The sequence below is a fragment of the Alligator mississippiensis genome, chromosome 10 (assembly GCF_030867095.1).
Source record: "Alligator mississippiensis isolate rAllMis1 chromosome 10, rAllMis1, whole genome shotgun sequence".
NCBI lineage: Eukaryota > Metazoa > Chordata > Crocodylia > Alligatoridae > Alligator > Alligator mississippiensis.
Window position 1 is genome coordinate 25,874,145 of NC_081833.1, and position 22,449 is coordinate 25,896,593.

The window sequence follows — 22,449 nt, forward strand, 5'->3', positions numbered from 1 at the left end:
AAGCGCTATTCTGAATAGCTTTTAGCACTGGCCAAATCCTGCCGCCACTGAAATCAATGGGAGCTTTACCACTGACTTCAATGGGATCTCAGTCAGACCAGTGCTGAGAGCTTCAGAAAAAATAATTTCATCTTGACTGGCTTGGCTGAGGTCTCTTAAGAAAGTGAGCTCAGTTCTCCTACTGCCCGGACCTTAACCCTTCACTTCTTCTCTGGAGTTGAGTGGCATGGGTAGACCCAGAAAAAGAAAATTATAAGAAGAATGTTTCCAGCTGCCTCCCACAGGCTTCTAGTATTTTCTATAGAGGCAACTCACCCATAGCTCTCCAGCACTCAGACAAATCAAAAAACTTCGAGCACAGAAATGAAAAGTGTGTGGTGGGCCAGCCTTCAGAAGACCCAAGGGCCTGACCTGCTCCCAATGAAGTCAGTTGCGAAACCTTTGGACCAGCACAGGATCAGGAGCAAATATTGATTCAGGCTCTTCAGCGCTGCATCCTTTAAATGATTATACAGTTTGTCTGCTGAGTGCTGGCCCATCCTTGTGTTTCCCTGCAGGAGGGGGAGTCCTGTTCTCTACCCAAGCTCCAGGGAGGTTTCCTGCCAAGATTTGATTCTTTTTCCCCCAGTCACCAAGGGAGAGCAAGGGCTGGCACAGATAAATGCAAGAGCCCCTGATTCCCCTTCCCCCTCCAGAAGGCAGACTCAACACTGACTCACCCCTGCCTAGCATGACACTGTCCTGCCATGCTGCCTGGGGAGGAAGGTGTCCAGAAGTAGGCATCAGGGGGACAGAGCTCACCACTGAAAAAGAAGCTAAGGAGACTGGCTATAAGAGGGAGGAGACCCCCCAATTCCCCAGGAGACCCTCCAGTCAGCACTAAGCAGCTCCCACGCTGCACAAGAATTATCCCATTCACATGGCAGGTGAGAGCTACTGCTCTCCCCCTGGTAATGTGTTTGGCCAGCTCTATGAGCCAGCCCTTGCTGGGGTGAATTAAGAAACAGAAATTAGACAGCAGATCCACCATCTTGGCCTTATTTCTCCTCCTGAGCCCAGACAGCCCCCACATATTCCAGCCCCTGCCTTGGCACATGGGATAGCTCCAAACCAGGGAACCCCTCATGTCCTGCTTCTTGGAGACCAGACTCTCCAAGAGTCAGGTGAAAGGACAAGGCCAAAGAGTGCTAGATCCCCATGGTCACAAACCCAGGCACGCTCCATGCACGGCAGTCATGGGCATGTGCCTTCCATTTGATGAGCACTGTAGCTCTTAGGTTCCAGCTTCCCTAGTTTAGGGCTAGAGTGCATGTTGTTAAAGCTAAAGTATGCTGGCTGGCAGAGTATGTCCAGGTGGCTGGCTTGCTATCCAGCCATGTCCTGAGTATCCAAGTCAGGGGCATAATGAAGACTTGGAGGGTCTCAGTGCATGAGAATTTCAGTTCTGGAGACCTGTGCTATAACTCCACTTTTTGTTCATGGCCAAAAGGGCTTCCTCCTAGCCTCTGAGGGACAACTAGAGAGAGCAAGGCGAGCTGACAACATTCAGGGGATCCTAGGAATAGGGCAGCGGGAGGCACAGAGTCAAGTTCCAAGGGACATGGCCAGAATTTCTGTGTGTTGGGGACCCAGGATGGGAATAGCAAAGGGGGGTGAAGCTCAGCACTGAGGTGCATCAGCAGTTACTCTGTGTTGGGCAATAGCAGACGCAGGTTCTGCATAGTAAAAAAGGAAGCCTGGATTTATGGTAAAAGCAGAACCTCGAGCTCTGGAAAGTTCAAGAAGTTCTTGGTCTTCATGTGTCCATATGTTTCCTGTGACCTTGTGCAAGTGGTTCCATTTCCTTAGACCACTGCTGTCCCAACCCACATACCCACTCTTTCCCTGAAGAAAAACAAAACTTTCCTACTGCCTATCTTTCCAGACCCTCTCTATCACTGAAAACCACTGACTACAGCATATTATTGTTTGGCACCGAAGGGCTGTAAGGTGAACAGATATTCCTCATCCATCCCCTGCATCATCCTCAACCAGGGAGGCCCAATCCTGTCTCTGATGCTACCCAACATCAACATGAAGCTGTTGGAGAAGCTAAGGAGATGCTCTCAGCTGCAGTTCTGGCCAGAAACAATATTTAGTACTCATGCCATTCACAGCACCATCTCCTAGCTTGCCCAATGCCCAGCTAAATTCAACACATGGCTAACATTAAACCCAGATAAGATAGGCACAATGCCAGGAGGAAGAGAGAGGCTCTGTGACAAATTTATCTCCTGTGTCACATCCTGCACCTGTGACTGGCCTGATGATTGTAACCCAACCTACTAGACAGAGATCCATATGCAGACCTTCAGATTAAGTGGGGCATAATCTTCATAAAAGGACTGAGTCAATGTGTGTGGGGGCATAATCTTCATAAAGGTATTGAGTCAATGTGGACCATCTTGGCAAGTGGGGTGACACCATGGTATTCTTTCATTCCCATATTTGGCTTAGGTTTTTAAGCAGATAATTTGTAAGATGTTATTCTGTATGGGAATGAACAGTAAATCAGAGATCAAGGGTGGGTTCCTCTTTTGCCCTGTGCTGAGGTTCCCATCCGCACATGTTTTATGGATTCTTTGACTCTTAGAATTTAGTTTCTGTTTTGGGAAAGATTCACCTGTGAGGACTTTTAGGATTTCAGTGGGGAGGGGGAGGTTAAAGAGCACTCAGTTTTACATAAGACTGCTTGTGTCTGTTAAGTATAATTAAGAATAGAGTCCATCCAACTATAATTCATGGAATGTGTTATCTGCATTTTGTTCTCATATATAGTCTAGCTATATTTCTTTTTGCAGAAGTTTAATAAAGGGTGCTGTATGATAAAAGCATGGGAACTGTATTGTTGCTGGGTACAGAAGGCTCAATGATATCATGCTGTGGTCCCTAGCTTGGGGTTGGGGTCAACACATGGGACTATGCATTTGTGACCTCAGTGCTTGCTTATTGGAGTTCAGTGGGCCAGATTGTCCCATCACCTGCTGCAGGGTAAATCAGGAGTGGTCTTCAATGCCATCCTAGACTGGTGTTAAGGTTGTGCCACTAGGGGAGAAACCAGGCTCATTATATCTGCATGCTTCCTGGAAAAGACTCCTACTGGTACAAAATACATCAGGCTGTCTGCTAGGTCAGCATATGCCTATTGCCCCTTCACTTTGCTCTCTGCACTGGTTCCAGCTGAATGCAGAGTCCAGGGTACAGATTTGCTTCTGACACTCGGTACCTCACATGCTATTTGAGATGCCATCACCGTAACCACCCCTAGCGGTCATATTCCACCAGACTGTAATGGGTGAGGCATTGAGGAGTCTCGTACATGCAGGAGGCAGAACCCAACAGAAGCTGCGCCTCCTCTTTGGAACTCGTCCCTGTGACAGCAAGCAGGCCACAAGTCTCCTTATGTTCACAACTAAATGCAAAGTTCACCTCTTTGAATGAGCTTGGCCACTGTGTTCTTCATATACCATGCACCTGCCTCTATCCTGCTGGTGCTCACACAGTCACACAGGCTAACCAAAGCATACAGTGGCTATCCCTTCTACAAACCAAAATGCTCAAGAGATTTCTATCATTTTCTCATCTGAAAGTGTGGGGAAGTGCTCAGACAACACAGTGATGGAGAAAATAGATGGAATCCCAGCAAAGTTAACTAATTTGACTATACTGTAATTAGATAAAAAGTCAGTAGTGGAGTCCAACACGAAACCCCAAAGCCCTATTTCTTTCTCCCCCATGCAAGATAGTGTAATCACTATCTCTTGCAAGGTCATTTGTTGTGTAGAAGAAAATCTATCCAAGGCTAGTGGGGAAGGAAAAAGACGCCACCAGATTGAGAGAGAATTTGAAGGAGCAAGGATCCCAATTTAATAGGCAGCCCTTGGCCCTTAAAGTTTCATTTTTCTCTCTGTGTTGAGTCTCAGAGAAAGCAAAGGAACTCAATGTCCTCTGAATGCAAAGGGCCCCAGACAGCAGCTCCAGCCCCTGGGGGAGGGGGAGAGGTATTCTTTCCCTACGCTGAATTCCAGCCCCAGCTCCTCAACCTGGTTTGAGCTGACTCTGAAACATCTGACTCAGGGAACCTTTACGTGAGGCAGTCTCCCCTCCCCAGTGCCTGTGTACACGTCATCTCCTTTTGGTATTGGAGTGCCTGAAATAGGCTCTTTCCCTTTTGCAAAGAGCTGGAAGAATTCCCCATCCTCCCCTTCCCTCCTCTCCCTCTTCCCCGCTCCCCAGTGTCTTCTGTTTTGGTCTTGTTTCTGCTGGGGTCCTTTTAGCTAGTATCTCATTGCTGAGAAGGAGAGGAGAATGACATCAGCACCAGGGTGTGAAAGGGAGCAGTGCCCCACTCTGGACCCCAACTGGCCATCAAGCAGAGACCACAGGCCTATAAAGCTAGCCAAAGGACAGCATCCTCCATTGAGACAGTGGCTCCAAAGGCTCCTAGAGGCTGCAAAGGGCCCAGAGGAGACCAGCCATTCTGTTAATTCCTGCACTGGACAGCAGCAGCAAGACCACAAGGCATCAGGACACACATTAGCCAAAGACCCTGCAGCTTGGCTTGAAGATTAGCTGGTAAGTGTCTTCTCTTCCTCATATTCTCAATGTACACTGAGTGATGACAAATGATAGAGGGAACTGCAGTCTGAGCACAGGACTGGGAGCCAGGACTGCCTCACTCTGTACTTCAGGGGTAACAGCATTTACTTCATTCACAGGAGCCTGGGAGGCACTGGCTCTCATCATCAGAGCAACTGAGGACTCTAGGAGATGAAGAGAATGCTTGAAACTGGCCACATATTTATTTTTATTGCCTTTTTCTTGATGCCTGACCTCACACAAGGGGCCACGTTGGCAAAGTGCCACCTCCCTCTGAGTTCTCTGTCTGTTCTCAGCCTGATTTTTACCTAGTAGATGCCAGCGATGGGATGAGCTGCTCAAAGGGATTCAGTGCCAAATATCTCCATGGGGAAACTATGCACCAGGACATTATCAGTAATAATAAATAAGATTCCTGAGGCAAGTTTGCTTTGCTTTCCACTCTCTACCACATACAAAAACACACTTCCATTCCCTGCTGCATCTGTGGAGCCTTTACTGTTCTTTGTCACCTTTAGCCCCTAAGGTTAAGGACAGAAATTCAAAAAGCCTGAGTCTGAGTTGATTCAATCCTTGCAGGTTAGTCTAACCTGGCTAGGCTAAATCAGTTTTGTAACCAGACAGACATCCCAGAAATGCAGGCACATGCCTGCAATGGCTCAGGCTACAAGCTGGGAGGTGCTAGAGCAGCCCTCCCTTTACTTCCAGAGTGCTGAGTTGAGGGGGGCATGGCCAAGCCCCAGCAGGATTTCCTCCCTCCCTGTAGCAGCCCAGCAGAGAATTTTTATCACCCCTAACTCAGTGTTAATCAACTCATTAAGAAAACAAAGCTTCTCTCCATTAATTAATGGAGCTCTTCTTAAACAGCTCTTCCAAGGAAGGACATTATACTACCTGTTGATTAGCTCCAAAAAGCCTGTCTGCCTCTGTCCTGTCCCACAGCATGGACCATAGCCACCATGTGGTCTGCTAGCTAATGCTGAGGTGTCTGTGTAAGGGGGGGAGGAATAATCCCTGCTTAGCAGGGAGAAGCCAAGCAGACTGCAAGTCTGTGCTGATCTGCAGCCAGGGAGCAGAGGGGAAGGGCCAACCCTGCTGTGGAACAAAGAGCTCCACCCAGCCCAGAGAGCATGTTGGGATGCTGGCAGTGTCTGGTTTATGTAAAACCAGCAAGGGGTCTGAAGTCTGGTACTACATTCAGCTAGGTTTATCTCAAACTGGTTTCAGCCATTTTCAAACTAGTGTATGTGCACTGAACATCTGTTCTGTTACGGGTTTAAACCAGTTTCTGATTGCTTAAACCAGTTTATGTGTAATGTTTGTCCCTAGCCTAAGTCTCAAAATCTCTGCCGTTTCTCTTCCCACCACAAGGGCTCACATAGCAGCCAATAGTCATTTTGATGGCCAGTGGAGTTGCTGTGAGGCAATTGTATTGTTCCTTCCCTTCTTTCCCTCACAAAAACCTAGCCATAGCCCTCACCTCCTGCAAGAGGCTGAGAGCACAACCTCAGTTACACTTCCAAGCCACTTGTCATCTTACGGAATGGAGGATGGGGGCCGTGGAACTGCAGTAGGGGATCCCTGACCCCATTAGGTGGAATAAATAAGGAAAGGGGTGGACTGGCACCTTTTAAGGGCAGGGCTGCTTCAGCTAAAAGGGGTGGAGCCTGGTGCTATAAAAGCTCAGTTCCAGGGACAAGCTGGCAGTCAGGCCCTGGCACAGCTGAGGGAAGAAACTCCTTGCCAAGACCTAAAGAAGCTGAACTACGAACCGTGAGTAGGCTTAGGAGGGCTAGACCTGGGATAAATCCCAATGGAAGTAAGTAAAAGCCTGGGGAGGGCCTGGGGAAAGGGTGGCTGGGCTGGATGAGTGGCTGGATGAGGTGTTAACAGGCCACTGAGGACACTTATGTTGAGTGCAGTGAACATTTTTTATTTACAGGTATTTTGATAAACAACTTCTGGATAACTGATAAGGAGGCCACATGGCCAGTAGGACTCATAAGGCAGGGCTATTTGGGAATTGACTGATAAGGAGCACCCAGGCACAGCGGGACTGGCTAATGTGGTGAGACTAAGTGATAAAGGGGGATTGCACCCCGATGGGACTGACTGATAAGAAGGAGGGGGGCACACACCCAGTGAGACTGAGAACTTACTTCATATTAATCATACACATCAAGACATGGCAGGAAAGAATCACTAGGTCACCAAGAAACTGGGAGAGCAAGTAGGTAAGGACTGACTGCCAGGAGTAGCAAAGCACTGCAGGACACCCCTCTGGCCTGCTACATGTGGTACATTGGTTAGGAACAGTTGTATAGGTGAGAACTTAAGGGCCACAAGGATGTAGGAGCAATTCAGTAAGACCTTAAAAAACATGTTGAAGATATGTATAGGACAGGCCCCAAACACTGGGATCTGATGTTGGCCCCACTAATGTTTGGTGTGATGGAAGCTCCACAGGCCTCAACAGGCTATTCCCTTTCTGAACTGACTGCCACAGAGAATTGTAGACATCATTAAAGAAAACCAGGGACAATAGAAAAGCCTGACCCAGAACCCCATGCATAACATGCGTTGCAAGGAAGAGGGTTAACTGAGACTTGAGTTTGCAACACTACTACTTCACAATAGAGCAAAGACCAGAAAAGAAGCACATAAATGAGGACTTCTTTTCCAGGAAGAGTTAAAACAAGAAGTATCCAATGAACAGACCCCAACCCCAAGACAAGGATGAAGGAAGGGGAGCATGTAAGGGACTCTGGGCCGCATTAGGTGTTGTGAGTGAGGAAAAGGCACCTTCTAAGGCCTGGGACTGCATAAGCTCAGTTCTGGGAATAACTGACAGACAGGCCCTGGCACAGCTGAGTGAAAGAGCTTTTTGCCAAGACCTGAAGAATCTGGGCTACAGACTGTGACTAGGCTTAGGAGGGCTGGAGCTGGGATGAACCCCAGTGGACATTACTAGATGCCTGGGGAAAGGCATCCCAACAGGAACTGAGTTTCTTGGTTTTTTTATTGTTTTGCAGAGTAGTCACCTGGCCACAAGGATGTAGGTGCATGGGGGCGCTGGATGGGAAGGTGGGAGGCTAGTGAGGGCACCTATAGCAAGTGCAGTGAATGTTTGTTATTTAGACATATTTCATAGAATCAGAGAAAATTAGGGTTTGAAGGGAGAGCAACTCCTGCAAAACTGATAAGGGGCCCCTGCAGGCCTGGTGGGGCTGACTGATAAGGAGGCTGCAGCCTAACTTGCGAAAAGTAGAGAAACTGGCATAGAGTGGTGAGCCCAAGGAGCTGACTGGGCTGAAAAACCAGTAGGACTGATAGTGGACAGAAGGGGTCACATTGCAGGGGCCCAAGCAGAGGTGGCCCTATGATGTGATCACTGAAAGAGAGCACCTAAGGTTGCCCCTGGCTGAACAGTGAGCCTACTGAATCACAAAGACATGACAGATGGGAACTTGGGGAGGGCAAGGAGGTGTGGGCTGACCACCAGAGGACACCCACAAGCCTGCAACAGGATCTAACTGAGAGTCTCTGCTTGCATATTTCTCCTGGCAAGTGATTTCCCCAGCTGGGCCAGTTCTAAAGGGAGTGAAGCTGAGTAAGGACCCAAAGGACTTGGACACCCCGCAAAGGGGACATCACTCGCGTAGCAACAGTATCTTTCCAGAGTGTGTGTGTGTCTAAGGAGCAAAACTGAATCCCCCAGGAAATGCAATTCCTGAGACAGGTGCAGTGCACACAAGGTTCAGGGGAGGCACTTACCCCTCCTTTCCCAGAACAGGTCATAGCCCAGGCTGAAAGTAAAAATGAGGCAGGAGGTCTCTGGGGCAAGCTGGTGGGAGCTGCTACGGGGCCTTGCTGCACTGCACCGCACCATGCTGGCCAGCAGAACTCTACCCATGGCTGGGCTTTGCAAAGGCATGTATGCCCTGCGGTGAACCACCCCCTTCCTCCCTTCCCCTCCCCACCCCAGGCTGCCCCTTAACTGTTACTTTCCTTCCCAACCTCCCTCTCCCTTTCCTTTTTGGGCCATGTGCTGAGAGAGCAGTTTCTGCTACTGTGGGAAACTTGTGGTTTTATTGTGAATATTAAATACATGTTATGTTTTTGTACAAAGCCCTCATTCAAGGAATCTCCTTTGCATTGAAAAACATCTTATGTCTAGACCTCACCCTTAATGCCCTGAGTGGCATAAGAGATCTTCAGAGTCAGATGGAATATGACCCTTAGTCTCGGTGCCTCAGAATTGCTCCAGGGATAAGTACTTTACAGATGAAGGGTTTTCAGACCTTGTGGTGACAGAAGCTATAAGAGCATCTTTCTAGAGCAGTGGTTCCCAACTCAGGCAGCACTAGGCTCAAGTATCACATTTATTATGGTTATTCATGTTTGTTTTTTCTAGTTTGTTTAAAACATACGTTTCCAGTCTCTCTTTTTTCAACACTGTAATAAAAACAATTGTTTTAAATGGGGTGCCACTAAAGATAAAACAGTTCCCAAGTCTTTTTATTCTAAAAAGGCTGGGAAACACTGGTCTAGCCTATGCCAAGCAAAACTGCATGAACGACCTCCTCATACAATGCTGGATAACATCAAGAGCACCCTAAATTGCCACCAGTAAAGCAAGAGGACAAAAGCACTGTTAGTGTCCTGCCACTGCATGGAGAGGAAGCAGTTTGTCAGAATGTGCATAAGAAGAGGGCCATGCCCCCAATGAAAAGTCAAAAACCCCCACAGTCCCTGCCAGTCTGACCACAGACTAAAATTCCTTCCCAATTGCAAATATGGCGATCAATCTGACTTTGAGGGGAGGAGAAAAACCCTCAAATTAGCAACCTCTGGGTTTTAGTCCCAGCAGGAGCACTGGCATACCCCAGTCAAAATCCCCAGCCTTGGCTGCAGCCAGTGCTTTTGAGGGAAATGGAAAAACACCTCTTGACAGCTGTAACAGCTGGAGGGGAAAACATTCCTTTGCAGCACCATGTGGTAACTAGCAAAGCCCAGAAGCGTAGGGGCAAGCCAAACACCCTTCACTCTGCTCTGCAACCTGGGAAGGAGGAACACAACTCCAAGTATACTATATCCTAATTGTAGAGCCAGAACTCCTCTGTCTGTCATCCTGTCCTCTCCATAAACTTGTCTTAGTTCTTCAATCCTGTTTTATAACCAAGCCAGCTGTGGAGCTCAGCCTCATTTTCCAGTTTGCATCCACTCTGGGCACTTCTTATGATCTCCAAGCATTTGTGATGGTCTCCTGTGCCCTTCATAGCACATTCCTGGCATTGCTACTCCTAGACCACCTATGACCAAAGCTTATCCAACCTCCTCTTGAAAGCCTCCAGTGAAGGAGATTCCACAGCTTCCCTAGGCAGTCTATTCCACTGCCTCGCTGCTTTAACACTGACACAGAGTTTCCTGATATTCAGTCTAAAACAGTCTAGTATTCCCACAATATTCCCACCCTTTAAAGTGTGAAAAAGTGGGGGAGGAAATGCAATAGTCTTAGTTTATTTTGGACTTTCCTAGCATTTTGCAGAAAAACCAATTAGAACAACAGGATTTTTTTTCCAATCATAAGTTCAGATCCATTGAGGTACCTTTTCTCTGCATGCTAAGGATTTCATAGACAATAGTAACTCAAATACAATAGTCACTCTACCTCCTCAAAGAGTTTACTTTCCAGATGGATGGACAAACAAGCAGAAAGGAGGAGAAGTGATTAAGTAGGTCATGATAACCATGTACAACGTGCCAGCCAAGCATGCTATGGCCACCTTCTAGTGGCTGGTCTATATCAAGGATACAAAGCCCTGATCACTCTTTGCTACTGTAAGTCACATGTAGCAGCCTGGGGGATCTTTTGGTACTGGAGGTCTAACCAGTTTTTCTGCTGATAACTTCTGATAACATTCACAGGTGTCTGTATATCTTTGGGATGCTACTTCTTACTCCTCTGAGGGGAAGGTTGGGCTTCTAGTCATAGGCGGTGGGGGAAAATATTATTTGGGGGGGACCCCTGCCCCTCCCTCCCATAGGGCTGATGTGCACTGGTGCTCTATGCAGTGGCAGAGGAGCAGCTGCATGCCAAGTGGTGCTGGGCACTGCTGGATGGCAGTGCTGTAGTGCTGCTGCTATTGCCAGCCGCCACAAAAAGTTTCAGCCCCAGCTTTCTGCTGCATATGCTTCTAGTCCCCCTGAAGTGGTGGGTTTTGAGAGAGATAGAGAGGCAACAGGGACATGGCAAACTGGATTCATACACACCAGCCACATGGTACTGAAAACAAAGACAGAAGGATGCAAAGAGATGATAGGACTTGAATACATCCACTGACTGACTTGGAGTCAAATGGGAGTTTGACCCCATTTACATCAGGTACATTCAGACCCCATTTATATCAGGTCTGAGTTTGGTCCCTCGGGTTCCATTCTCCCAATGTAGGTAACATGCTGATGCTATCCAGACTTATGGTAGCAGCCTGTTTTCCAGCTCAGAGAAGAATCCTGCCCCATCCAAGATTCTTCCTAGCTATAACACATCAAGCAGACCAGCCTTACTTACCCAGGTCTGCCACTCCCTGAGACACTTTTCCTTTAGTCCCCCTGTTCCACGGTCCCCTGCCCCATCCCTCTAGGGTGGCTTTCTCAGGTGATATAATACACCTGGCCCCTTCCCAGCAGGGTCTGATCATTGTTCAGATCTAACTCAACCTTTATGAGGCTTCAGAGCTAGCAGGGCACTGGATGGGCCAGCTCACACCCCTGCAATTCAAGGCAGATGCAGGCTGTCATCATATCAATTCAAAGTTTTCTCCACAGTCAGGAAGGGTAGAAACAATGTGTTTTTAAAAAGGAGCTGTGGCCTGCAGTACAAATCCCTGGCAAAGGCAGACTGTCACAGGCTCACACAAGACTCAGGGACACTTACATGTCTTGTTTTCTTTTCTTAGTGCTCAGAATGATTTTTGAGAGGAACCTGCATGTAGCCACACCACTAAGGGAAAGCATTGCCCTCTCCAAAGTGGCTGGCACCAAAGTCTACCTCAAGCTGGACAGTGCTCAGCCCTCTGGCTCATTTAAGATCCGGGGCATCGGCCACTTCTGTAAAACGGTATGGAGCCTGGGAACTGGAGGCCTGGGAGAAGGAGCATAGTCATGGAATAGCGGGGAAGGAGGAATGCGTACTACAACCAAGATGTACTGTTGCTAGGAGGTGGCTGGATCCATTTGTAGCAGGCACAGAAAGGCATTCATATATTGTAGGCAGTGTTGGCTCAGAAAGCCAGCTTCTAAACTGGGATGACTGAGGAAAACCTGCCCTGGATTTCTGTGCCCATCTAGGATGGAGCGTAGAGATGACCCCTGGGAGGAGAGAACTGGAAAGAACAAGAACAGAGTTGGCAGGGATACTCACTATGCTCCCTGCCTCTTAGCACTGAGCAGAACCGGATGGGGTTTACCAGATGGTGGGACGTCAGCACACATCAGTCCCAAGACAGACACACAAGTCTACCCACCCAGCCACCTACTCCCAGAGGGAACTGGGGGTGGGGAATTGATGGGCCAGGACTGAGTGAGAGTCATGGAAGTGGAGTTGGAAGGTGGCTTGAATGAGCGGGAGGTGGCATGGTGGCTTTGGCAGCACTGTGGACCATAGTGAAGGTACCACTAAAAAGCAGAGAGTACCTAGAGTATGACGCAGGGCACAATGACCTGAAATAACAGCTCAAATGTAGAACCAGGAGGGGGGGAACTCTTACAGGGTCATCGGGGTCATTACCAGCTCCCATTCATTCCTATTCCTTTATCCCCACAGAAGGCGAAGAACGGCTGTAAGCACTTTGTATGCGCTTCAGGTGAGATACGCCAATCTGGAAAACTAGCTCTCTCAGGATGGTGCACTGGGTAGCTGATGTATCACACCAGAACCTCCTGGACTTGGCTCCTCCCCTTGTGCATATGTGTAAATAAGAGTCACAGGGGGCATCTACACGTGTGTTTAGATGTCTACATGCTCAGCTGTAGTCTACATGTGTCTACATGCTCAGCAGTAATGCATCACCATCTATACAGGTGGCACTTTTAAGTCAGGATAAACTAATTAACTCCACCATATGATAGTACTGCCCAACACAAGTATTATCCTATGGTGGAGTTATTAGTGCACCACAATGCACATGTAGATGGTGACTGGGGCTGGCTAGGGCACGAGAGTGCTACAGCATGGGGGCTGCCTTCCGGCCAGCCCCGCACTGTATCATCCTCAGTTTCCTCATACCTGAGTCAGCCCCTCTGCAGCATGTTGAGCCAGGGCAGAGCAGCTCCAGACTGGCAGGCTGACCCCTAGGACTCCCTGCCAGCTGGGGCTGCACCACTCCTGCTCAAGGGGCTGCACTCCCAAGCACACATATAAACATTCATGGCAGCGATTAAATTCTGGTGCAAATTACACTAGAATTTATTCAGTCATGCTAATTGCACATGTAGATGCACCCATAGAGATGTGCAGAAAGCCCCAAGTGTGTGCCAAGCTGTGTCCTGCTGGCTGGTACTTGTAGTGGCAGGATGATTGCAAAGAGCCACCAGATGTGGATATGTAGGCTGCGGGGAATACAGCTAGAGAGTTTTACGCAGCTTTGGTCATGTGGGAGCTCAGCACTTAATTTCCTACTCTGTTATGAGTCTCCCCACCCATGCCCCGCATGCAGGATTTGCCCTTCTGCTGGTGGAGTGCAGGATTCTCAGCCTGGCATAACTGGGAATGGAAATTTGGACAGGACTAGACTCGTGGTGTCTGGGCCATACTGTCTGGTGTGACTTCACAGCAAACCACCTATTGCAAGTGGTTTAGAAAAATTATGTAATTCCCTGTGAACTCCTGGCTTCAGGGTGCTCAGATTGGGATTGGGCATGGGGAGACTATGGGAGAGATGGTCCCCAGGATAAGAGAGGGAGTGGCACAGATTCTGTTGAATGGGGAGGAGTTGTGACACCTGATGCTACTGTTTTTAGGTGGTAATGCTGGCATGGCAGCTGCCTACTCAGCCAGGAATCTGGGTATCCCTGCCACCATCCTTGTTCCCAGATCCACCCCAGATTTCACCATCCAGCAGCTGAAGAATGAGGGAGCCACTGCTGAAATTGTAGGAGAGGTAGGTGTGTGTATCTAGCAGAGGAAGTGTACAAGAAACCTGTCTGTCTGTGCTGGGAGGTTCAATGTTTCTCAGTCTACCCAGAATCAGAGTGCAGCTAGATCTGGAGAGCAGATCACATTGTGGACTGTGAGGTACATTGCTCTGTCCATGTGCCCCCAGGAGTGGTCCCTGCTGAGGTCTCTGCTGTAGAGGGAAGAGACTAAGGGAGGGGGGAGTTGTGCCCACATCCATGCCAGCTGTTCACATCAAGTTGTGTACCTACCACAGCCTTCAGGAATCCATGAGGAGAGACCCGTTACTTATCCAGTTCCCATCCTAAATGGTAAAAGACAAACTGTGTCTTTTAAAAGGCAAAATGCTGATGTCTCTGCATGGACTGGTGTCTGATAAAATATCTGTCTGCTCTGCAGGCAGTGGATGAAACCACTAAACAAGCCAAGGAGCTGGTGAAGAACAACCCTAATTGGGTCTATGTTCCTCCTTTTGATGACCCCCTCATCTGGTAAGTGGCCTGGGGGACAAGAGGGGTGGCTGGTGGGAGCTGGAAGTGCCACACCTTTAAGTCCCTGTTGGTTAATAACATGCCTGGTGCCCTGGCTAGCCAGGGGCAGTAGAGCTAAATCTATAAGCCTGTTGCCCCAAAGGGGCCACTATGTGCACACTATGGGGTGGAGTCTCTAACGAGATGATGCCAAGGCAAAAATGTGCCCTTTGTTGAAGCTGCATTAGCATAGTCACCATCGGTGTGCTAGGATGAAGCTCACAAGGAGGACTGCATGCATCTATTCACCACCCACCACTGTGGATGCAGGTTCCTCATAGTGCATCTTCAAATCAATGGGTCCACAGCAAACAGTGCTGCTAGCCTGGCTAAGGTACCTGCGTATTGGCCCCGAGCTAAGCTACAGAACATAGCACTAGAGCTAAGAGTGGGAATCGAGCTCCACGTCAGGGTTTGCTTAGCCCAGGGCTGTTCAGCTTCTAAGCAGCTGCGGGCTATGTACCCCACAGACTGCAGCAGCATGGGCTGCATCATCATGGGCCACAGGCACCCTGGGCCGCTTGTTGCACACATGCCTTTTCCCCACCCCCAACCTACTGCACTGCCCACATAGGCATCCCAGCCTCACCCTCAGCACCCTGGCTGCAGGCTCCCTTGCTGCACAGCACCATGTGGGCATTCCAGGCTGCCGGATCCCCCAGCCTCATGGACTGCCCTGCCCTGCCCTGGCCCCTGTGCCCAGGGCAGAAAGTGGAAGTCAGAGGAGGGAGGGGGAGCCCAGAGTTCCCCAGTGCTGCTGCTACCAGAGTAATGGGGGGAGCGGCAGCTGGGTGGGAGCCTAAGGGGCAAAAATTAACCCCTTGTGGGCCATATGCAGCCTAGGAAACACCAGTTGGACAGCTCTGGTTTAGCCCATCATCTGACTGATGTCAGCCAGGGCCTGATCTCAGCTTTCAGCTAGTGACAGGCTACCGAGAACAGCGTGACTCTCCAATGCAACCTGAGGTACTGTCTGAGGCTAATATGCCAGACCAGGCCAGAGCCTGCTTCTCTAGCTCTGCTGGTAAGCAGATGAAGTTTCACCTAAGTCAGTGAGAAGATGCTGGAACAACTGCAGACTCAGGAGCCACATTGTCTGAGGCCTCATGCACAGCTCAGTCTGGGCTGTTCATCTTGGTTCATCTCTACTCCTGACCTTCCTTTCCCCACAGCACTGACTGCTCCTACTGTCTCCTTGCAGGGAGGGACACACATCCATGGTGAGGGAGATGAAGAAAAGCATGGAGTCCAAGCCCGGGGCAGTGGCCCTATCTGTGGGAGGAGGGGGTATGCTGTGCGGAGTGATCCAGGGCCTCTGGGAGGTGGGCTGGAAGGATGTGCCCATTATTGCCATGGAGACTAAAGGGGCACACAGCCTGAACGCAGCCATGGCTGCTAGGAAACTGGTGACACTGCCGGAAATCACTAGGTGAGTGGGGGCAGAGAGGAGGAATGTTGGTGGGGAAAGGGGAGCATTGCTTGGGGCTGGCAGCTTGTGACTCAGTATTTAAGGAGAGGGTCCATGGCAACAGGGACAGAAAAATCATCCAAGCCATGATGGGGAGATGCTCCTGGTCTTACAGGGTTTCTCCTCCACATTCTCTATTCTGCAGCCCAGGTGCCTTGGATTCTAGATGCGCTTTGTCTTTGATCATTCCCCATCCCACTGCACTCCCATGCCAGGGCATCTCTACCCAGGCATACATGCTGTCAAATGGCATAGTGATCCTGCCCCATGGGGCCAAGAGGAGATGGGAGACAGTTCTCCATGCTGTTCTCCCTTCCCTAAGGACAACTACTTTGTGATCTAGGAGGAAGCAGGAAACAGCTTATGCTGGTGGTGGATAGCTTATGCCAGCTGTCTGCTGCCCTTGGCATGGATCAAAAGGGAGAAGGGGTAACCTGAGGAGAGAGAGAGAGAGACAAAAGGAAGTTGTTCTGATTTGAGATTACTCACTGCTGCCCCCTCACCATGTGGCCATAGCACCTGGAGACTGGACTTAGCCGTGCCCTGAGGGTGCAGCATCAACCCAGTCCCCAGCTCTGCCTAGAAGGTTGCTAGAGGCAGCAAGGACTTACTCCTCAGCTGGCTCTAAACCAGCTTCCCACACACTTGCCCCATGGTCCTTAAAGAGAGCTGGTAACAAATGTAACAGGGGCACTTCTCAGAGACTCTACTATCACTAAGAAATATTTCTTCCTCCTCTCCCCTGCTGGCTGCAGTGTTGCTATGAGTCTTGGGGTAAAGACAGTGGCAGCTGAGGCACTGAGGCTGGCCCAGGAGCACCCTGTCTTCTCAGAAGTCATCACAGACCAAGAGGCCATTTTAGCTATTGAAAAGTTTGTGGGTACGTAACAGGCCTGTATGTGTGGGCATACACATATGCACACACTCACACAAACACAATGGAAAGTCTTGGCTGCTCATCAGCAGTGTACACAGTGGCTAGCAGCGAGGCTCATCATCGGAGGGTGTGCCCCCCAGTTATCTGCCTTGATGTGTACTAGCATTAGCCACCATCTGTCCCAACCTGCAGCCAGCCTCACTGCACACACAGTGGCTGACTGCTCCAGTATCTAGCCACCCCCATTAAATCTCCCTCCAGTGGATGATCTGGGGTAAAGGACTCCTCCTCCCTCCCCTTCTTACCTGCAATGATAATGGTGTCTCAGTGCCAGGCCAGGCCAGGCCAGTAGTGGCTCTCTCACAATCCTTTGTGCTCCTAGAGGAGTGACTCGCAACCAGGGTGCATGGTTCTTTCAGATCCTTTCAAGGGTGCTGCGGGGTGCCACGCAGTGTTAGGACCGTTAGGTGTGCAGACATGATTCACAGGATAAACCCAGAGATTACTGCAAACAGGAATCCATGGTGTTCAAAATGTTCTGACTTGGTGTGAACTTTCTGGGTGTCCCCCCACAAGCACACACATGCAGGGGCATTTGTTTCCCTTGGGACAAATAGCAGCAGCCCATATTTGTGCCACTGCTATTTGTCCCTGGGCACGCCCTGCATGTGCACTCCGGTGGGTGGCAAAGGAACCGAGACAGGGGAGAGGAAGTTAGCAGCATTACCTGGGGTTCTGGGCATGTCCTGGGGCAGCAGCAGCACTGAGCCCTAGCTGCTCGGATCCTGGCCAGCAGACAGAGAGTAGTTTTGGCTGGCCAGACTCTGGTTTTTGGGAGCTCATGCTGCTACCACATGTGCTGCACCACTATTTTTACCAGAGCTTTTTTTTGGTACTAGGATCTTGTGGTGTCAAAAAAACACTGCTACACTGCAAATTAGTACAGCGCATGGGTTCACATGTGTTGCGTGCAGTTTGCAGCACCTCAAATGTGCCCTCTGAGTTCTTTGCAACAGAAGAATTGCTCTAATATTTTTTGGTAGTCAAAAAACAAGTTAAAACTAAGAGCTGGCATTTTCCAAAGGATGCTTTGAGTTCAATGATGGGAGTATTGAGTCTAAAAAGGTTGAGAAACAGTGCCAGTGCTAGTGAGAACCTGCCTGACACTCAAGACTCAAGGGTGAAAGGAACAAGAGTGTCCCCTGCTAGTCATTATCCAGCAGCTGCCTACATGGTTTTGATGCTACTAAAGACCAGCAAGATCTGTGGCACCTTTGACGATGATCATACAAGTCATTTTCTCCAGGTCTCACACCCAGGAAGAGTTCCCATGAACTCTTCACAGTCACACTAATGCTATTTGGGCCGATTCTGTCCATATGCCCTTTCACAGAAAGATGCCTCAGGGGGATGTAGTCTTCATTTGATCCAGACCAGATTTTAAGCCTAAACCTATTCTTTGAAGATGACAAGTGCAAGAAAACCAAGAACCAGCAACTTCTCCCCTTCCATGATAGCGGGGTTCATCATGGGTCCTACTCAGGGGTTGAGCCAGCAGCTGAATCTGTGTCTCTCCCAACCTGGCATAGATATGGGGAAGAGCAGCAGGAGAAGGAACTTCCCCTACCTGCCTTTCATGGGCAGCCACCCCTTGTGGAAGGCACCACCCCCACCACATGGACACCCCTGCAGGAGGACAAGCATGTCAGAAGATTGTGCCCCACCTCTGTGAACATCTCTCTAGACTCGCCTCCAACCCCTTGGTCTGCACAAATACAGGAAGGGAGAGGGAGGGGAGCACCCAAGCTGCCCCTCAGGGTGGTAGATAATCTTTCCTGGTCTCTTCTCCCCCTGCTGCAGATGATGAGAAGATCCTGGTGGAGCCAGCCTGTGGGGCAGCACTGAGTGCTGTCTACAGCAACGTGGTGCAGAGGCTACAGGCCGAAGGGAAGCTGGATGCCATGCTGAGCTCCCTTGTGATCATTGTGTGCGGTGGCAACAACATCAGCGTGACTGAGCTTCAGCACCTCAAAAAGAAGCTGAGCATCTAGAAGTTCAGTGTAGGCAGGGCTGTGGGTGCTTGGGACAGAGCTTGGTTGTGCTGAAGTTTTATATGGGCCCTATTTTTAAGCATAATGATACTTTTAGCAGTCACTGCATTGGCAATGCTATAGGGCTGTAACTCATCACAACACCCTTCCCCCTGTGTCAGGCAGCCTAAGGGCTCCAGATCTAGTACTTCAGGGCCTGGCTTCATGACTAGCTCAGAGGTCAGGAAGGAATGGCTCCCCCCTTCCCGCCACCCACTGACATAGGTCTGTGGTGCATTATGCATGGTGGTGCATTCCTGTCAATGGCTGCCAGGGTAGCCCTGTTGTCCCAGGTGCCATGAAGACACATGGTGAAAGGTCATCTCTGTGTGCAAACTACATAGACAAAGGCTGAGAGACAATAAAGAAGCACAGAGAGGGGGAGCATTTTGCCCAGTCACACAGCAGCATCAGGAATAGAGCCCAGCTCTCCCGAGTCCTACCCAGTGTTGTGACCTCTAGGCCATGCAGTCTGATTGACATACCTTCTGCAGCACTGGGCATCCTCTGCTGTTAGACACAAGTTCCTGGGGCCTGATGGCTCTAGCCCATATCTGATACAGCAGAAAGATGGGATACCAATATGGATCAGGTAGCAGGCTAGGGTGTTTGTATTGTCTCTGGGCAATATGCCTTGGACTTGTGCAGCAGTATTGATTGTGTAGTTTTAAGAATAGGTTAGGTAAGGACTTGTATGGGATGGTATAGATGGGAATGATTCTGCCTCAAGCAGGGGGTTGGACTAGATGACCACTGGAGGTCCCCTCCAACCTTACTTTTCTATGATTGATCAACCACTGGTGTATATTGAAGAGTGATAACAGGCACCTCCCTGCTTATTCTAGTGGGGTGACACCTGCCCTGATGAAAGCATATAATTAGTCTTTATGCCCTATTGATGGCACAGCCCATGCATTTTGAAGAGGTGCCTGGTGCTGTCAGACTGTAACCCTTCTAGTAGGCACTAGACAGCAGTGGCAAGGAACAGGTTCAGAATTAGGGTTTTTACACACATTTTTATCTTGGCTTGATCCCACACCTAGAAATCTGGAAAAATAAGTGATCATACTTCCTCACTCACAAGCAATGCTGAACTACAACAGGGGTTACTGAAGGGGGAAAATGGACAACCAACTAACATTAAGAGCACATGCCAACCAACTATTGACAGTTTGTCACAGTCAGCACTATCAGAGCTCTCTCCCAGTTCCACTCAGGGTGAACTTGGTAGCTAGTGGGGGTAGGAGAGCTGCTGGCCCCCATCTATCCAATGCCCTCTCAGGATGGCAGAGTTACCCCCTGCAGCAAAGAACTCTTTTGCACTACTGCAAAACAAATCTAAAGGAGCTGTACTACCTAACCCAGCCAGTGGGGTTGCCACAGCTGTCTGGACACTTCTTTCATGGGTTTGGCATCGTATAGTCTTGCCAGCCTGGTCTCTTAGCCAAGGGCACAGACAACAAGCTGGTCAATCTGTCCGCATCTACCTTTTTCACTTATCACTCTAGTGCACACTGCGCAGAAAGGGGTTGGTGCGCTGGTGGTTTGAGGAGTGACTCTGATAGCTTGTATCCAGGGCTTAGCACTCTGTAACACATCCACTTTTTGAATATCTATAATAATAATAAAAGGCTTATTCTGTCTGTTCAGAGCACTCTGATGTTGTTTGATGGCAGCCAATCACAATGCTTGTGGAAACAACCAATCAGAGTGCTCTGGACAGACAGAATAAGTTTGTTTTTATTATAGATCCGGAAGCATTTCAAACAGATATGCAGGCAAGTCAGAGCTAAAACGAAGCACCCCCCCGCCCCCTACCTCCAACTTGGCTGCCAAAGGGAAAAAAAAACAAAATGTCGAGGGGCCCAATCCTTTTTTTTTTCCCCCTGGAGCCTGCCTGCCTCTCCTGCGGCCAGGGAGTGAGCTGCTGGCGGGCCATGAGCTGTAGGGGGCCCGGTGCTTCCCTCCACAGTGGTGGCAGCCCCCGAGACCACCCGGGCAAGGTGCCAGTGGGTGGGTGCTGTCCAGGGGGTGCCACCACCACAGAGGAAAGCACCCGGGTCCCCTGCAGTTCAGGGGCTGTGCAACCCACTGGCAGCTCACTCCCCAGCTACAGGAGATGCAGGCAGGCTCTGGGAAGAAAAAAAAAGATCAGGCCTCTTGCCACTTTTTTTTTCCCTCGGCAGAGCCTGCCCACACAAGCTACCATTAGGTCACGCAACCCAGGAGCTGCAGGGGAGCCCGGTGCTTCCCTCCATGACAGTGCTGTCCCCCAGGGCCACCTGGGCAGGGTACTAGCTGCATGGGTGCAGCCCCAGCTCACAGGCAGCACCTGCCAGATGCAACAGTGCATGGGGATCTGGAAGCCTGGATGTACTCAGGGAAGCTTGGGCTTGGTAGGCTTCCAGCACCCCATGTACCGTTCCCACTGCCTTCCTGCCTCCTGGGACCACCCAGGAATGGGCTGGCTGCCCCAGGAAGGTGGTAGAAGGGTGGCTGGGTGTGCTGGCAGCTGGAGAAGGTGGTGGGGATGGTGCACGGGGCACTGGAAGCCCACCAAGCCCAAGCTTCCCCGAGCATGCCAGGCTTCCAGCGCCCCATGCACCATCCCCACCACCTTCTCCAGATAGGGCCCTTGTACACCTGAGGAATATTGCTGTAATTTGTTACATAGCAAACTAAAATAATTGGAAAGTGTTTTAGTTTGCTATGTAAAAAAGTCATTTAAATTTAAATAAGTTGCTGAACGTGTACACTGCTATGAAATTTAATCATAACATGCTGCTGAATGTGTACACTGTTATGCAATTAAGTTGTTATAAAGGGCAATTAAACCACAAAAAGGGGCAATTTCCTCACATGCACAGGGGCCCTTAGTCATGTGTACAAGGGCCTTCTTATTCTATGACTATAAATAAGTCACAAAGTCAGACTTTTGACAAAATATGTATTTATATTCCTAAGCCTGTTTACACGTGGATAGTTTTATGTAGCCTTTTTGAGGGTGAAAAGTTTTGATTCTGTTAAAGTATTTGGTCAAAGGATAACTAAAAATCCTGTATTTAAAGAAACACTTTTGCAATAAAAATATAATCGCAAATGTTTTGTGGGTTTCAGCTAGTTGTAAAATATTTAACTTATGTCACTTTAGAAAAATCATATTTCTATAGTATTGTGGCCCCTACTTGTGACTCAAAAATGTGGTATGTGGCTCTTTTCAAAGAAATGCCTTCCTGCTGTTTTGAATGGCCTTTGGTTGTTGGATTTGAGCATTTCATAATCACTGATGTATTCTCAGAACAGCCTGGGGGATCTGGAAGTCACGGGATCCTCATTTATAGAAAAGGAACTGCTGTACAGAGAGCAAGACTAAACCAGTTCCATAAAAGTATTTTGGTACCAAACCTCCCATTGATTTCTTTGAGAAATCCTGGAGCAAAGCATCAGATATCAACAGACTTGGCAACACTGCCCAAGTGTAGAAAACAAGACTCTCTCTGCTGTCTGAGGTGGGGTGAAATGCAAGACAGCAACCAACACACAGCATGTGCTGTGACAGCAGAATGTCAGACATCCTCCTGGTTTGATGCAGTTTGAGGATCAGCACGGATCTGTAAAGGAAGGTTTTAAAACCTCTACACCCTTTCTGTGTATAATCCCTCTGACAATCA

The 22,449-nt window shown here is 49.3% G+C and overlaps 1 protein-coding gene across 1 annotated transcript; it reads left to right on the plus strand.

The window, feature by feature from the left end:
- Nucleotides 1-6,356: 6,356 nt before the first annotated feature.
- On the plus strand, nucleotides 6,357-20,787 carry LOC102576694 (L-serine dehydratase/L-threonine deaminase). The gene is made up of 8 exons (XM_006265823.4): nucleotides 6,357-6,411; nucleotides 11,598-11,758; nucleotides 12,464-12,503; nucleotides 13,660-13,799; nucleotides 14,213-14,304; nucleotides 15,545-15,772; nucleotides 16,567-16,691; nucleotides 18,549-20,787. The coding sequence occupies exons 2-8, from the start codon at nucleotides 11,606-11,608 to the stop codon at nucleotides 18,737-18,739; spliced, it is 969 nt and encodes a 322-aa protein (XP_006265885.3). The 5' UTR covers nucleotides 6,357-6,411; nucleotides 11,598-11,605; the 3' UTR covers nucleotides 18,740-20,787.
- Nucleotides 20,788-22,449: the final 1,662 nt, after the last annotated feature.

Coding starts and splice junctions, on each gene's coding strand:
- LOC102576694 (XM_006265823.4), top strand. CDS start 11,606: ATGATTTTTGAGAGGAACCTGCATGTAGCCACACCACTAAGGGAAAGC. Junction 12,504..13,659: donor GCACTTTGTATGCGCTTCAG/GTGAGATACGCC, acceptor TACTGTTTTTAG/GTGGTAATGCTGGCATGGCA. Junction 15,773..16,566: donor ACACTGCCGGAAATCACTAG/GTGAGTGGGGGC, acceptor TGCTGGCTGCAG/TGTTGCTATGAGTCTTGGGG.